Source organism: Vitis vinifera, chromosome 15, assembly GCF_030704535.1.
Source record: "Vitis vinifera cultivar Pinot Noir 40024 chromosome 15, ASM3070453v1".
Classification (NCBI taxonomy): domain Eukaryota; kingdom Viridiplantae; phylum Streptophyta; class Magnoliopsida; order Vitales; family Vitaceae; genus Vitis; species Vitis vinifera.
In genome coordinates this window covers 9073185-9088793 of record NC_081819.1, presented here as the reverse complement: position 1 = coordinate 9088793, position 15609 = coordinate 9073185, and the positions used below count along the sequence as shown (strand labels likewise).

Below are 15609 nucleotides of genomic sequence, written 5' to 3'. Positions count from 1 at the left end.
AAAACTTTTGATTATAATTAATAATTGATATGTTCAAGATACTTGGCCTAGTTAGTTCATGTTTGAAAAAATTGCCACATAGGCCTATGCAATTTACTCGGTTTGTTTTACTTTTTATTTTTCCTTTTATTTTTATGTCTATGTTTTAAAAAGCTAAAGCTCTTTTATATCTACTATAAAAGCCAGACCCAATTCCTAATGAAAGAACTAATGCTTAATGAAAGAACTGATGCTTAATGGAACAGATCCAATTCCTAATGAAAGAACTTTAAGGTTTTAAAGTTTTGTAGTGATTGGAAAATTAAAAGATTTCAACTGTTGTTGATTTTTTTTTGTTTCAAGAAAGACATACCAAATGTTTATAGACTGGATCATACAAGAAAAAGATCATTCTGCTTACCAAGGTCAGCTTTATAGGGTCATTCCCCAACTTGGACACATTGTATGAAATGTAGAAGGTTAGTGAGTCAAAAACATTTCTTTTACTTCAAAAATCCCACCAAAACAAAGAAGGTGTTATTTTTATTAGCAGATAACATAGATTTACCTCGTCATGTATTTTTGTAATCTCTCCTGCCATGACATATTGGCCGCAATGCATTAAATGACAGTCATAATCCATTGGTGGAATTGTATCTTCCACGACATACAAAACCAAAAAGCCTCAAACATGCGTATCCATAATTTCCAAAACCATGCAGACAACCACAAGCCAAATGTAGTATCATCTCCATGCCTATAAAATGTGAAGACCAAGAATAGGCACCATGCATGCACTAACGAATGGATGGTTAGAGCATATGACAACTAATTATAAGTGACATGTATATAAACTTTCATATTGATTCTATGTTTACAGTAGCTATCTTTCAAAAACAATTATTGCATGTCACTGAAGAATGAAGTTTCCTCGAGAAACTGATGAACCTTATGCAGGGGAATAAAGAATATTCATGTCGTTGTTATATAACTTAAGTATTACTTTGCAAGAACCAAACCCTAAGAGAAAGGACTAAACAATTTTTTTCATAAGTCTTAAAAATTTAAAATAAAGGATAATGTTGGTTTTTTTTTCTTCAAAAAATCACTAATAAATGATAAATATTTGGTGATATGTTATATTGGTAGTTAGATCTTTTGTGATCCCTAAATTTTCCTTTTTTTTTTTTTAAATAAAAGACTTGATTTTTTTTCTTCCATATTTTCAGTAAAAAAAAAACTAGGTGTACCAACTTCCCATCCATTTTTTCATTTTCCCCATATGTGATATTTGAACCAATAATTCTACCAATATCATTGATTTTTTTGCTATAGCATCTTAAGCTAGTTTCAAGTTCTAGCCTTTTGATGCTTTAACATTGCATATTTTCTTATAAAACTCCTCATATCTAATGCAAACAAACTACAAATTGGTAAGAATACGAAACAATCTCTTCAATTCAAAGAATTAGTCATATAAGTCAAAATTGAGTTTAATTTTAGAAATTTTCTACAAATTCCATTTTATATGGAGAATCCTTAATCGGGGTGATAATGGAGGTTAGAAAATGATAACTTAATATGTTAATATATCACCTATATTTTTGATCGAGGAACTGCGAATAGGTAGTTGTCATGTTTTCTATACCTAATTGGAATATCTTAAATTTAAAACTTTTGGTCTTATTATATTTGAGTCAATTATTATTTTGGTTGATTATTGAGATTTAGAGTTAGTTTAACGATGTTATTAAAAAACACTTTCAACCTTAAAATAATAATACTTAATATTTTTTTTACTTGAATTCTTCTTGCAATTTTTATAATGACCAACACCTATATGTATTTATCATATCCATGATGCAACACTCCCCTATGCTCCTTAATAAATCACCTTAAAACCATATGGAGGTTTGATAACTTAGTTACTTATTGATATTTGTTTTTTCTTTCTAAATAAACGTTCAAGATTTTTCAAACTTGATCATAATTTTTAAAGTTTTTGAACAAGAGGAAACAATGACATGTATAGATTTTCTTATAATTTTATATTTAACACACCTATATAAGATTTTCAAATCCTTTTTATACCTAAAACCCAAGTAATTTAGTCAATAATTTTGAAAAGATTTCAAAACAAACATACCTAGGATTTATCCCATCAAATTCCAAAAAATAAAAAAATAAAAAGCCAAATTATATATAGTTAGATAGGGTAGGGTAGATCTAGTAATGTCCCCACTCAAATTTCCCATAAAAACATCTTATGTATTATATCATCAAATTTCAAAAAAATAAAAATAAAATCTTATATATAGTAATAGATTTTTAAAAATTAAACTGAATTCCTATAAATGTAAATTTAATTTTTACAACATAAAAAATAATTGCATTTCAAATACCACAAAAAATTTAGATAAAAATAATGTTATAAATTTTAAATAAAACTAAAAAGTAAATTTACTTTATAAATTGAATTTCACTCACCTCTCTCGAGATTGAGTTAAATGTCCTTAACCACAATTAATTTAAAATTTCATCAAATATCGTTTTTTATCCTATTTATTTGTTAATTTCATTTTTTTTTTCTTTCTTCAAGTTTTGAAAATTTATCACAATTGTATAAAAAAACCAAAAAAATAAAAATTATACTAAAATTTCATAGTACTAACTAATAATAAAAATAAAAGAGAACAATTTTGTCATAATTATTAGCTAAATGATCACCTATGCGTATTAAAATGATAGTCTTCTTACCTGTTTATGGTATTTGATTTTTTTAAAACCTTGGATAATTTTGGCTCACAAACGTGTCTGATTTTAATGCAAATTTAGGAACTTTTTGGCCATTGTGCCTTTATGGTAATTGTCCAGGGTAAAAATGTAAATTTATTATCAGAACTCAGGAGTGAAGTTAGCTTAGCTCTCATGCAGGTAGGCTCTATTCAGCACAACCTCCAAGAAACGCTCAAGAAAACTGGAAAGCGAATCGCATATAAACGAGATTTGAGAGACAGCCTCACTCCATGCTTTCCTATCAGTTTCTCGCATTTTCCCGAGAAAATCTCACGTCGTTTCCAAGAAAAAGCCCTACCACCGTATGGTTTCCAACCTCAAGCTGTGATAAGAGATGTTTCCTCCGGTTGACGACCCTCCCGATCTAGGGATCCCACCCAACCGCGGCCCTCTGCCCGTCAGGAGAAACCCTAACTCTAAACCTAACCCTCGCGTTTGTTCTGGCCATCGACGCAATGCCCAGCCGCAGGGGATTCGGGGGGTCCGAGCTCACCGAGGCTCTCTACGTGGGATTCTTGACGGGTTCTTTTATTTTTACTGCTTTGTTTCGTATCTGTTTCTCGCATTTTACCGAGAAAATCTCACGTCATTTCCAAGGAAAAGCCCTGCCACCGTATCGTTTCCAAACTCAAGCTGTGATAAGAGATGTTTCCTCCGGCTGACGACCCTCCTGATCGAGGGATCCCACCCAACGGCGGCCCTCTGCCCGTCAGGACAAACCCTCGCGTTCGTCCCGGCCATCAACGCAATGCCCGGCCGCAGGGGATTCTGGGGGCCCGAGCTCACCGAGGCGCTCTATGTGAGATTCTTGACGTGTTTTTTTTTTAATTTTTTATGCTTTGTTTATAGTTGTTCTGATGATCATGCAGAACAAAATCGGCGTGATAGAGCAGGAGTGGTCGTTTCTTGACGGAATTAAGTCTGGGACATCGTTGAAGTTCGGGTAGGAAAGTTTGTTAAGGAGGTTTGGAGAGCGGGACTGACTCGATCAGTTGCGGTCAGAAATGAGGATCGGCGTTCGGAGGCCTAGGCTTGCTCTTGTGAGTTTTTGCTTTGAGAATGGAGAATGTTTGCGTGAGGTATGATTGTTGGTGATTTATTTTACCGAGTCTTTCTGTTTTAGCTGTTGCAATTGGATTGAATTCTTTGTGTTCGATTTGATTCTTCTTCAATTATGTTAGAGAATCCTGTTGTTGTGGGTGTTGCATTTGGGAATCGAATTGCTTGGATTTGAGACTGTTCTGGATTTGTGTGGATTAATATTGATCTGATGAGTGTTGCGATAAAGAATTGGGGTTTATGTATATTAATCTTGATCTGTTTTGGCTGTTGCAATTGGGAGTTGGGCAGCACAGGCCTCACAGTGCATGTTCACATTGAGTTCCACAGTTGTTAATCCACTAACCTGCAGAAAATGGAAAATGCCATCAAATCAGCAGGAGAATTTATTTTATTTTATTTTATTTTTCAAAGTAGTTGCTGCATGAAACCTGTGAACTAACAACTTCTGGCATGGGTTCTCCCTCAGCTTCAGGCAGAGGGGATAAGACTTTAGCTCTTCTCTTGGTTTTCTTCATTATCCTATTGCACACAGCTTGTGGTTCAACTATTCCCTTTATAGTCACCTGGTTTTGAGCCATATCAATCATAACCTCCTTGACTCCTGTAAATGATGACAACAATGACAAAGAATCAGGTAATGAGAGAGCTGTGAGAGAGCTGTGAGTGAGCTATATTCACGTGGACAGGAAGAAAAAGAGTGAGAGAGAGAGAGAGAGAGAGCTCTTATTTTCATGAGGGACCTCTCCATCTTCTTGGCACATCCCACACAATGCAAATCTACAAACAAGACAAATGGTAATGGTGGCTTAGGTTCCTCCTTCTGCTCTTCTGGTTTTTCTTCTTTCTTCTCCTCTGCTTTTTCCTCCTTCTTCTCCTCTGCCTCTGGTTTAACTTCAGCTGGAGCTTGTTCCTGCCCAGATAACATTATCAATAAAAGAAATCAATGCAGGACTGAATCATACATAAAAAAATAAGATCCACTGAAAAGAATGAAGTACTCAAGAAACAGAAAAATAATCCTAAAGCCCCATTTCACCTTAGCTTCTTCACCCATTGATTATTCTCTCAAACTGAGAAGGATTCAGTGAAAAATGAGGGAGAGGCCTGAGAAAAGAGAGGAGGCAGCTTTTATACGTAGAAGTCGGATTGTAATGGGCGGTGGGTTGTGCAGTTTTTATCATATAAAGCAACCACACTGATTCCAGAGCACATGCAACACCACTAACTGTTCTGGGTACCTATTACTTAACTATTTCTTTTGGAGTTGTTTTCAATCTCCAAGGCTGAGAAGAAGAGAAAGGTGTTTCTGTTTTCTTTTCTTTCTCCTGTATCTTTCCTTCTATTAATATATTTCTCTTCGTTTCTGATAAAAAAAAAAAGAAGAAGAGAAAGGGGGGGAATAACAACTGGGCAGGGTCGGCAGATTTATAGAGAGAAGAGAGGAGGGCTGATGAAGCCAAGCAAGAGAGAATGATACATATAATTAAGAAGGAAAGCACTCCCATCACCCACCAACTGGTAGATTTTACATTTTTGTTTATAAGGTTCCATGAGAATGTGGTCAAGTGGCAGACATGTGTGAGGAGGTATCTAGGCGATCTGGAAGCCAAGTTTGTCCGTAAACTTAGAATGGATCTGGTGTGGGAGACACCACACATCTTCAATGACCAAAACCAAGTAGGTCTATTTTTCTGATTAAATCTAATGACCGACATCCATATTAGAGGAAATGGGTCATTATAAAATGATACCAGAACCAATCCCAAACTCCGATGTGACACTTTTTCTGCTTGACCTCATAAGAAATGTTTGTCTATCTGAGTGGTCATGTAATCATGTGGGATAGAACAAGGATGTTGTGTTTGCATTGGTAGTAATTGTATTTAGTAGAGTTCTTTTTACTATGTAAATATGTTTTAAAGTCGTGAGAGTTTATTAGGCTGCAGGCGGGTAACTCTTTTTATAAATATATTGCCAAAAGTAGCCTTATCATGTCTAGTACTAATAGCCTAGTGCTACATCCTTTCTATACAATTTAGTTGGAAAAGAAGGTATTTTAGTAACTTAGTAGCTGGGGTGAATGAAACTTGGGGATGCTAAAGGGGTTAGGGTTTTGCGTGTAAAGATCTGCATAGTAGAAAGTAGGGATCACATGGGTTGCTGCATTACCATTTAGATCACAAAGCTTAACCCTTTTTTTCCCTTTTTCAATTGCTTTCCCTTGCTGCTCTTTTCGATAATTGGAAAGTTTTTCTGTTAGGCCTCTCTTTCTCATCAAGTGATTAGTTGTTCTTCAACATCAGAATCTCACTACCATATACCAAACTGCAACCTACCCTCTACTTAACCGTTTAGATTGACAAGCTACATTTCTCCTCCCCCTCAATCAAATCGAAACCAAAACTGCCCTTCAAAGGAAAATTTGAAAACTCATCCCCACCCTTTTGGTTTCTGGCTTTTGTCTCCAAAGTTTGATAGAGAAACTTACACCAAGAGAAGAAGAAACCCAACTCAATTTAGGTGTCAAACGTGGAAATGACTCAGCATGGGACAGTAACAAGCACCAACCATGAAAAGATTGGTCCAAGATCTCAACCACTAAGAAATCACCGACCAACCTCTCTCACAGCGTCCAGCCAAAAAGAAGTTAAACCCCAAAGCAAATTTCAAATTTGGTTGACCCCATGTAATATAACCTTCTCCCTTACTGATGAGGGATTAGTGGGGTCATAGAGCTATATTGGATGTGCGGTTAGCTGCATCTTGATGCATTTGCTCAGTCTAGTTATTAGGAAAAAGGAATCATACTCAACTGAAGGCTTTTATGGTATAACCATAGGCTTTTAGCTGCTGCTACCTAAAGCCTTTTCTGCTTGGGCTTTATTCCAATTGACAGTGAAATAGCAATGGGCAAGATGGTACTTCTGTGATGAAAGTTGAAGTAAAGGTGTAGGCTCCAAAGCTCCGCCATATGAATCTTAACTGCTTTGAAGCTGGTATACCCCAGAATGGTTAGACTCGTGAGCATACTTTGCTTGCCTTCACCCCTGGTGTCAAGGAAATAATATGTTGTTACAATGAGATGTATGCAACAACACCAAAGTATTCTAAAGCCAAGATGTTTACAAGATTGGTGGTATTGGCACTGTTCATGTTGGTTGTGTTGAAACAGGCATCCTTAAACTCGGTATGATTGTCACCTTTAGACCGGATGGAGTGCTACTGTGAAGCCCTTGTCCAGAAGCTTGAGGAAAACCAGAAGCAGATGCTCGGAGAATTGCAGAATCTCAGAATTGAGCACTCTACTTGCGTGTTCACAATTTCATCCATGAAGGCCCAAATGCAGACAATGAGTCAAGACATGAATGAGCAGATCTTAAGATTTGCTGAGGATGGACATGACTTGGATTCCCTTAACCAGGAGCTTGAAAGAAGGGCTATTACCTTAGAAGCAACACGTAAAAAGGCACATCGTCACTCACTATTAAGGATGAGTGCTGCTTGTGCCACTTGGCCATTGGTGGTATGCAGAGAGCTACTGTTACTGCTAAAACTCCTCTTAGAATTAAATCTAAAGAGGTTTCTGAGATGAACTATGATACATCTATGCAAGATAGGGGAAATTCTACACCTACCTCAAGTACTGCTGATGGCCAGAAAAAGGCCAAGTCAAAGGAAGGGCCAGACTGGAATCTAGACTTAAAATTCAGGAGTACAGGCAACCTATTAGGTTGTCCCCTGCAGCCTTTAACTACCCCAACTGCGCTGTATCAAGTAAGAATGTTATTAACTGACCAAGAATCAAAGTTTGGAGTTGAAAGTATGTTTAGAAATCAAATTGTAGGTAGGCACTAAAAGGAAAGATCATCCTGGTCTCCAGAAAATCTTGGATGTTATAGATATGCTACTGGCTATTCCTTCAAGCACCCCTCTTGCTAAGGCTCTTGCAGGGTTGCAATTCCTGCTTAGCAGAATCTGGATATTACAAGAAAATGGCTCAAAATTCTCTCTCTCCAATCAACTAGAACCTACTATTCTTTTGACATCCTCATGGAAAATATTTAGTTTGATTGTTGGCCTGCCTTGCTTGATGAAGCTCAGGATCAGTATGAGATTAATGGTGGGAAGTTGTGGTTTCCTTTGTACTCAGTTCTTCAGCATAGGCGATTGATGATATCACTGCATATAATCATTCAGTTGGTGCCTTTGCTTCTCCAAGTCAAAAGGATGGGAATTTTAAGCCTGCTGTTTTAATAGATGGAGATTGCGAACGGCCCTTGATGTGGCCAAGGGAATGAATTCCTAGCACACAAGCCATCCTACTACTGTACATAGAAATCTAAGTCTCCAAATCTCCTTCTTGATAAAAACTGGGTTGTTAAGGCTTGTGATTTTGAGCTGTTACGTCTGAAGCATCATACTTTCCTACCTTCAAAGTCTCTTTCACTGAAGCGTCTCTCTTTAAATCCTCAAAGCAAGGCAATCGCTTGTAGTCAGAGGACTTTCCCCCATGGTTGCTGATCCCAGACATCCTACTGAATCTACAAGTGCAACAAATGAGTCAGTTCTGAAGGTTGCACTTGATCATGGGAAAGCATCATCCAGCAGCACTATCAACGTTCGCATTGCAGTCTCAATCATAACCCCAGGCCCTCACTTCTGCATGCCCATGCAGGTCCTCCTTCTAGGTGCATAAGCTGCTTCCTTTCCCTCCTTTAGATGTGCAGTTCACCATCTCATCTGCCACCTTTTTCTCCTCATGGTGAGCTCCTTTTTTTATTTTTGTTTGAATTTACATGCCTTAAATTGGGTTTTCAAACTTTTTTCCACTAAAATAATTATATTTTCTAAAATTTCATCCTTAGGAAAATAAAATTCAGTTTTAATAAACTTCTTGTTGCCATATTCCCTTTTGGCATGCATTCTTTTATTTTTCTTTTTAAAAAAAATAATTTCTTGATTTTCTGATTTTCTTAAATTTTATTAACATGAATAAATTCTGTAGTTCCAAAAGTAATGGAATTCATCCAAATCCCTATGATCCTTTCCCATGATCATTAGGAAAAAAGGAATTTACAGAATTAACTCACGTAGAAATAAATGGGGCCTTGGTGGGGGCTGACATCCATGATATCTTCTTTGTTAGTAATGCAAGTGAATGCATGTTTGATATTAATTGACCTGGATCTGCTTTTTTATGTTGCATATGAGCTATTTTATATATATTGCTATACCCTAATTTTCTATGAGCGCTGTAGACCCATCTTTATGGACCGGCAGGCACTCTTGTTTTATTTTATTTATTTATTTGTTTTTCCTCTCACCACTTTTTGGGCCACCTTTTGTAGTGGAGACATTCTTTGTAGGGGAGGGGGGATATAACACGTTTTTATTTTTTATTTTTTTGGTTGTTGGTTATAGAGAGTGAGGGAGTCCTTCTGCAGTATGGGGGGCAGAGAGAGAGAGAGAGCTGTGAGGGGGGATTCTTCATGGAAATTTGGAAAGCTATGAGTATTGAGAAAATGTGTTCTTGTGAAGGGAACTTGTGTGCTCAGACATGCATGCATAAAGGAAACTAAGCATCTCTATAAGGGGTACATTAGCTTTGTCCTTGATTTTTTTTTTTAATGGATGAAAGGACATAAAAGTGGAACAAAGTGTAGTTATTTTTATAAGTTAGCAAATGTTAGTTCTGTTTGTAATTCATCATTCCCATCCTTCTCCGTTGTGGGACAGAGAGATTGCCTTAGGCTTCCTTCATGGATATCAGAGTTCTCAAAGAACATACATGTTTGTGTTGAATAGAGATGACATGGGGCGGGTTTTTTTGAGTGTTTGCCCCATCCCACCCCTAATAGGACGAGTTGGGGATTTTTTTTTTAAATTCATGGTGGGTTTCGGTATGTCTTGCCTTGATTATATATAATATTAAATAAAAAATATTTTGATTCTTTTTTTCATTTTACCTTTTCTTTACATATATAAAATAAAAAAAATTATTTTTCATAAAAATAAATTGTAAAAAATATACTATATATTTATATTTAAATTATATTTATATTTAATATAATTTAAAATTTTAAAAATAGAAAAGTTTTAAGAAATGAAGAAAAAATTAAACAGGGCAGGGTTGGCATGGGGGTGACCCATCCTGAACCTGCCCTATTACCATCCCTAGTGTTGAACAAGAGTGCCCCAGACATTGCTTTTGCTTGTTCTCTTCTATAAGCGAATGTGTCAGTTTTAAAGAAAACCTGGGATGTTTTTTTGCAATCAAATTCTGCAATTTCATAATCCAGAATGCAAGCAAAGATTCCTTTTCCTTTAATTTGAATATACAAGCTGAATTGTCTTCAATCTCCTAATGAATTTTTTGTTTCTCATAAAGTGAGTGAATAGATATGCATAATTTGGTGTATTTTTGCCATTGCTTTGCGAAATCAATCTGTGATCAGACTATCTCAGCTATTTGTACTTTTTCAATTAATTGAAGGAGTTTAAGGGTTTGTTTGGCAACGTATTCAAATATGGTTATCAAAAAACAGTTTTGTAGAACAATTTTTAAAAATAATTACCAATTATTTTCAAGTAAAAAAATTCTTTATGGGAACTCAAAAATCGAAGACAAGTTTTTCTGTTTATTCTCCATGAAGGTAAAATGCATTTATGTATGCTGTAAAGTTCCTAAAGTATTCTCTATAATTTCAATGTTTTCTTATAATACTCTACAAAAACTCCTTGAATTAGTTGTAAAAATAACTTGTTTATTTAAAAAAAAAAAAAAATTCTAAATGTGTTTTTTAAGTTAAAAAATTATTTTCTAAATAGCAGAAAACTATTTTGAAGAGTTTCAAAATAAGTATTCCAATATATGTAGGCAAATAGGTTCTTTTCTAATTGGTATGCTGATTTGCAAAGAGAGCGATGTCGCTTGTGCTTTTGCAGTTTTCTTCCACCTTTTTTTTGTCTTTTCTATAACGCTTAAAAATGAGGTCAGTTGAGCTTTTTTAAAAGGTGTACTTTTCTTTATTTCCTTACAATTATCTTGGTCAATTTGGCAGTGACTCCACATATTAAAAACCTTTTCATTCAACTGTGGTGTGTTTGCAAATCCAGTGCAACCAAAATCATTCCACTGGGTTTACTTGGGTGTGGAATGATTTAGTTTTGTTCCTTTATATTATTGCTCTTGAGAACATTTTCTTGCGTGTGTAGGATGATCATTTTTAGGGCTTTATGAAATGGTATTTTGAATTTCTTAATTTTCTCATCATCTCTGATGGTATTTCTGTTTTCTTTGGTATTTCCATTTTAAAGGATGGTTTTTTGCTTGTTCCTTTTTCCCCTTTTCTAAATGCACCAGAAATTACTCCTGGAAAGATTCTAGTTTCAAGGCATAAGATGGAGTATAAAGAAAAAAAATAATTTTTTTTTCATTTTTAGGCAAATTATTTCCACTAAAAGGATTATCGAAAGCTTTTATTATGATACTCCAAGCATTGTCAATAATGTTAGTAGTAAAATTTACATCACAATTAAGATTTCATGCTAATCAATTTGGTAAAATAGAACTTCAACTTTCTTTTTCTTTTGTCCTTCAGTTTTTCCAGTCTATCACACTGCTTTTGACTCCTATAACTGGATGACAAACCATGGGGATCCATTGTTTCAACGTCATGTGGCTGGTTAGCTTCTTTTCCTTCTAGTATGCATTCTTGAAAAAGATTTATCGATGAACTAGGAAAATCACTGCTTCATTGTCACTTCTTCAAGCTTACATGGTTTTCTGTTTTTTACTGCCTCGGTAGCTGGAGTTTGGGGACTTCTAGCTCTTCACCTGGCTGATGATCCTATTTTACCTTTCAACTATGTCTCTTACACAGAACAATTATGGGTAGGCATCTGTTTTCTTTCATTTATCATTGCTTATTTTCTCAGTCATTAAACTAGATTTTTTGAATTGAGATTTTATACTCTGGTAACTGCAACTTAACCAGGTGAAGTGACCTTATTTTCAAAAATTTTGATCTAGCCTTATATCTAAATAGGGAAGTTTTGATCTTTTGAAATGGTATTCCTTTAGGAACTGCTACTCACTGTCATTATATCTAAAGAGAGCAGAATCATTGGTACTTCTTTCTTTCCCTTCAGGGTCTGCCACAAATGCTCGTGCCTCCTTCTCCTTGTTTGACTTCCAGTCAGCGGGCTTCCCGTGTATTTTCCAACATGTTTCTTTGGTGTGACCTGGTCTGCGACAATGATCACACCATGGTCTTCCTTTCTTCTGCCTTGCATCATAGGTAGATCCTTGGGAAACAAGGGCAGTTCCTTCTTGAATGTTTGTGGAGCCTTGGGAGATGAGTGTTGATCCTTCCTGAACATTGGAGAATGGTGTTGTTCCCATCATCAACTTCTTCCTGCTTTCTTCTCTTCTAACCTCTGAGAAAGCTTCTCGAATAGTAGGGAGAGGCTTGGTTCCAAGGATTCTCCCTCTTACTTCATCTAGGGATTTGTCTAATCCCAATAGGAACTTAAAGACCCTTTCTTTTTCAATAATCTTTTTGTATCGACTAGCATCTCCTGGGCACTCCCAATCCATGGTCTCAAACACATCCAATTGTTGCCAAAAACGACTAAGAGTGTTATAGTAGTGAGTCACAATCATCTCACCTTGCCTTAGATCATGTGGGGCTCCCTTGATGTCCAATAGATCAGCAGTATTGTCACTGTTAGAGTATGTTTCCTTTGCTGCCATCCAGATTTCATGTGCAGTATCATAAAACAGAAAATTTTGACCTATTTCTGTGTCCATCGCATTGATCAGCCAAGACATAACCAGATTGTTTTCGGTGTTCCAAACCTTGAATCTTTTATCATCCTTCTTAAGGGGTTTAGTAGTGCTGAAAAGGTATTCATCCTTACCTCTGCCTGTGATAAACATCAGAACTACCTTTGCCCATTGATGGTAATTGTGGCCAGTTAACTTGTGCTGAGTGATGAGGAATGATGAACCTTCTGCACCACCATTGCTCATGAGTTCCTGGCCAAACATGGTTCCCGTAACGCTGCTGCTGGTTTCCGAGGCCATAGGGAAAAGTGATACCTATGAGAGAGTAGACTCAAAAACAAAAACTTAAAGAAGCAACGAGTTGGGACGAAGAAGAAGATTGGTTTGCACCCAGAAAATTGGTTCTGGATTAAAATCGAGAAAGAAGTGATAGGTCCAGGCGGAATTGCTCTGATACCATGAAGAAAATTGTGAGAATTTTCTTTCATATTATTTACTCTGCAGAAATATACATTTATAGGGAAATAGGAGATTACCAACAACCTGATAATTCCTTAAAAAACTCTGTCAGATCCCACAAGAGAGGAAACTATCTTCTATCTATAGAAAAATAATCTATAGCTATTTACAGCTAGCAAATCTCTAATTACAGCCTATAATATCTTCTAATTTCATCCTACAATCATCTATAAACCCGGAATTCCACAACTCCCCCTCAAGCTGGTGAATAGATATTTTCCATTCCCAGCTTGCTCATGATTGCTTGGAATATGGTACTTGCTAGCCCTTTCGTTAAAATATCTGCTAGTTGACCCCCTATAGGCACGTAAAGTGTGCAGATCAAGCCACTATCTAGTTTTTCTTTGACAAAGTATTTGTCAACCTCAATATGTTTCGTCCGATCATATTGCACTGGTTATAGGCGATGCTAATAGTTGACTTGTTGTCATAGTAAAGCCTCATTGGTTCATCCCATCTAATCTTCAAATCATCAAGAATAATCTTCAATCATAACAACTCACATACACCATGTACCATTGCTCTAAATTCAGACTCAATAGTAGACCTTGTAACCATAGTTTACTTCTTGCTCCTCCAAGTGACCAGGTTTCCACCAACGAAAGTGCAATATCCCAATGTTGACCTCTTGTTTGCCACCAAGTGTACACAGTTTGCATCTGTGTAGGCTTCAAGGGTTCGTTCAGTTCCCTTTTTGAAGAGAATACCTGTGGACCCGCATTTTTCACGTGCGTCCCCACTTGATCGGCGAGACTCACTTTTATTTGTGAAAAAATAATTTTTGGAAAAATCGGAGTCGCCACTTATTTTATTTTATTTTTAGGAAAATAAAACAAGAAATAAAACCCTAAAAAAAATGACTCCATAGTTTTGGAAAAAGTACGTCTTTGAAAAACCTGAGTATAGGTTCGAAGATCAGGTTACCTATTGGAAAGGTACCTCTAGGAGGTAGCACCCCTCTAAGCCCTATAAAGGTCTCTACTGACTAAATGTAGCAATTAAATGGTTGATCATGGATACCTAAATAGGCTAGGTGACTTCAAAAAATAGCATGTCAACCAAGAAAGTCTGATCATAAGAGAGAGTCAGGGTGTGTGTCTGAACCGCTTCTTAAGCGCTATCAAAAGACATCGAAGGTTAGTTTGAAAATGTGATACAACATTTGTTTTATCTAAGCAAATCAAGCATGTATTTGAACACCCAAGAATCATATCATGTATGGATATAATCACCAATAGCATACGTGTCTATAGAATTCTCGAAAATAGGTGAGGAGGAGCGTACCTGGATAGCAAGCCAATACTCCTCTATGGGAAACGAAGTTAGCCAAATAACAGATTCAAAATAATCTCATATATATCACAAAGAGGAAGCACAATTAATTAAATATCAAACAAAAAATATTGAAGAAAATATCATGGATGTCGGGCTCCCATCAAAGCCCTAATTGATTTTGCATGAATTGATTCTATGAATCCCATTGTTTGGAATTATGAAGTTTATTCATGCTTGTTGAAAAAAACGAGAAAATCGTGAAAATTAGTTGAAAATGATGAAAAGGCCTGCCGGAAGGGAAATGGCAGCAAAGAGTTTATTAAAAATCTAGATTTTAATGTCTATGAACTCCTAAGGATGAGATTTTAAAGGAAACAAGAGTTATTTAATGGAAAAGATTTTGAAATCCAGATTAAAAATGTGTAAATTCATAAGGGAGAGAAAAAAACATCAAGAGGATAAGTGAATCAAGCCGACCATGCTGGAGAGGGGCCTTTGAGTGTGACTGAGACTGCATTACTGATGGTGTTGGTGCTGCCATTATTCTCTTTGAATTTTCTCTTCCCACTCTCCTTGTATGCATTCAAGTGCCTTGCATCCCTGTGTTCCCGAGCTCTTTCCAATTTCTTGAAACTCCCCTACATGAGTCTCTGAAACTGGAGTCGGCTTCTGGAGATGACCCTAGGTCACAATCAAAATCCATGAAGTCGATTTCCTTCTCCTCAAGTCTTTCTACATGCCCATATTCGAAAGTTAACAGCTTGACTTCCTCCTCAAACTTGGGACTCAAGAGAATTGCTTGGGTCCTTTGCATCAGATGAACCAACACCGGGCTGTTAATTCCTGAATTCATGTCATTAAAGAGCGTTAAGCCACCATAGGTAGAATAGCTCTTCTACGTCGGTGCACTGATCTGCTTGTAATATCTCAATTTTCTTTGACAAGTCTTCATTTTTGTGTCTGAGGCTGTGGTTCAGTTTCTTTATTTCTTCTATTTCTGGATATCCCAGAACAGAACTTGCAAGGATTGAGTGGATTCTAACCTTTCTGCCAATTCAGAATTTTCCAACTGCAGTTTATTTTATAATTCTCTAACCCCTTTGCTTCATTCTCTAAGTCAAGCTTGGACACCACCACCTATTTCAATCTTTGAGGTCCAATTCCATATCTGAAGGTAGAACTTTTTGTTC

At 36.3% G+C, this 15609-nt stretch overlaps 1 protein-coding gene and 1 long non-coding RNA gene across 4 annotated transcripts; one reads left to right on the top strand and one right to left on the bottom strand.

The window, feature by feature from the left end:
• Window positions 1–2841: 2841 nt before the first annotated feature.
• Window positions 2842–4104, top strand: LOC104881753 (uncharacterized). Of its 3 annotated transcripts, none has more exons than XM_010662935.3 (2): window positions 2842–3574; window positions 3664–4104. In XM_010662935.3, exons 1-2 carry the CDS (start codon window positions 3110–3112, stop codon window positions 3709–3711), a joined length of 513 nt encoding a protein of 170 aa, XP_010661237.1. In that variant the 5' UTR covers window positions 2842–3109; the 3' UTR covers window positions 3712–4104. The 3 variants fall into 3 exon arrangements, with proteins under 3 accessions (XP_010661237.1, XP_059599222.1, XP_010661236.1); XM_059743239.1 differs by having other exon boundaries at window positions 2843–3574; window positions 3669–4104; XM_010662934.3 differs by having other exon boundaries at window positions 2858–3574; window positions 3645–4104.
• Window positions 4105–4584: 480 nt separating this feature from the next.
• On the bottom strand, window positions 4585–4988 carry LOC109124029 (uncharacterized). The gene is made up of 2 exons (XR_009467885.1): window positions 4874–4988; window positions 4585–4747 (listed from the first exon to the last, which is right to left on the bottom strand). It is a non-coding gene; the product is annotated as an uncharacterized LOC109124029 (long non-coding RNA).
• Window positions 4989–15609: the final 10621 nt, after the last annotated feature.

Excerpts from the sequence above, each read along its gene's own strand:
- LOC104881753 (XM_010662934.3), top strand. The coding sequence starts at position 3,110 with ATGTTTCCTCCGGTTGACGACCCTCCCGATCTAGGGATCCCACCCAAC. Across the intron at positions 3,575-3,644 it reads AGCTCACCGAGGCGCTCTAT|AACAAAATCGGCGTGATAGA; the intron begins GTGAGATTCTTG and ends ATGATCATGCAG.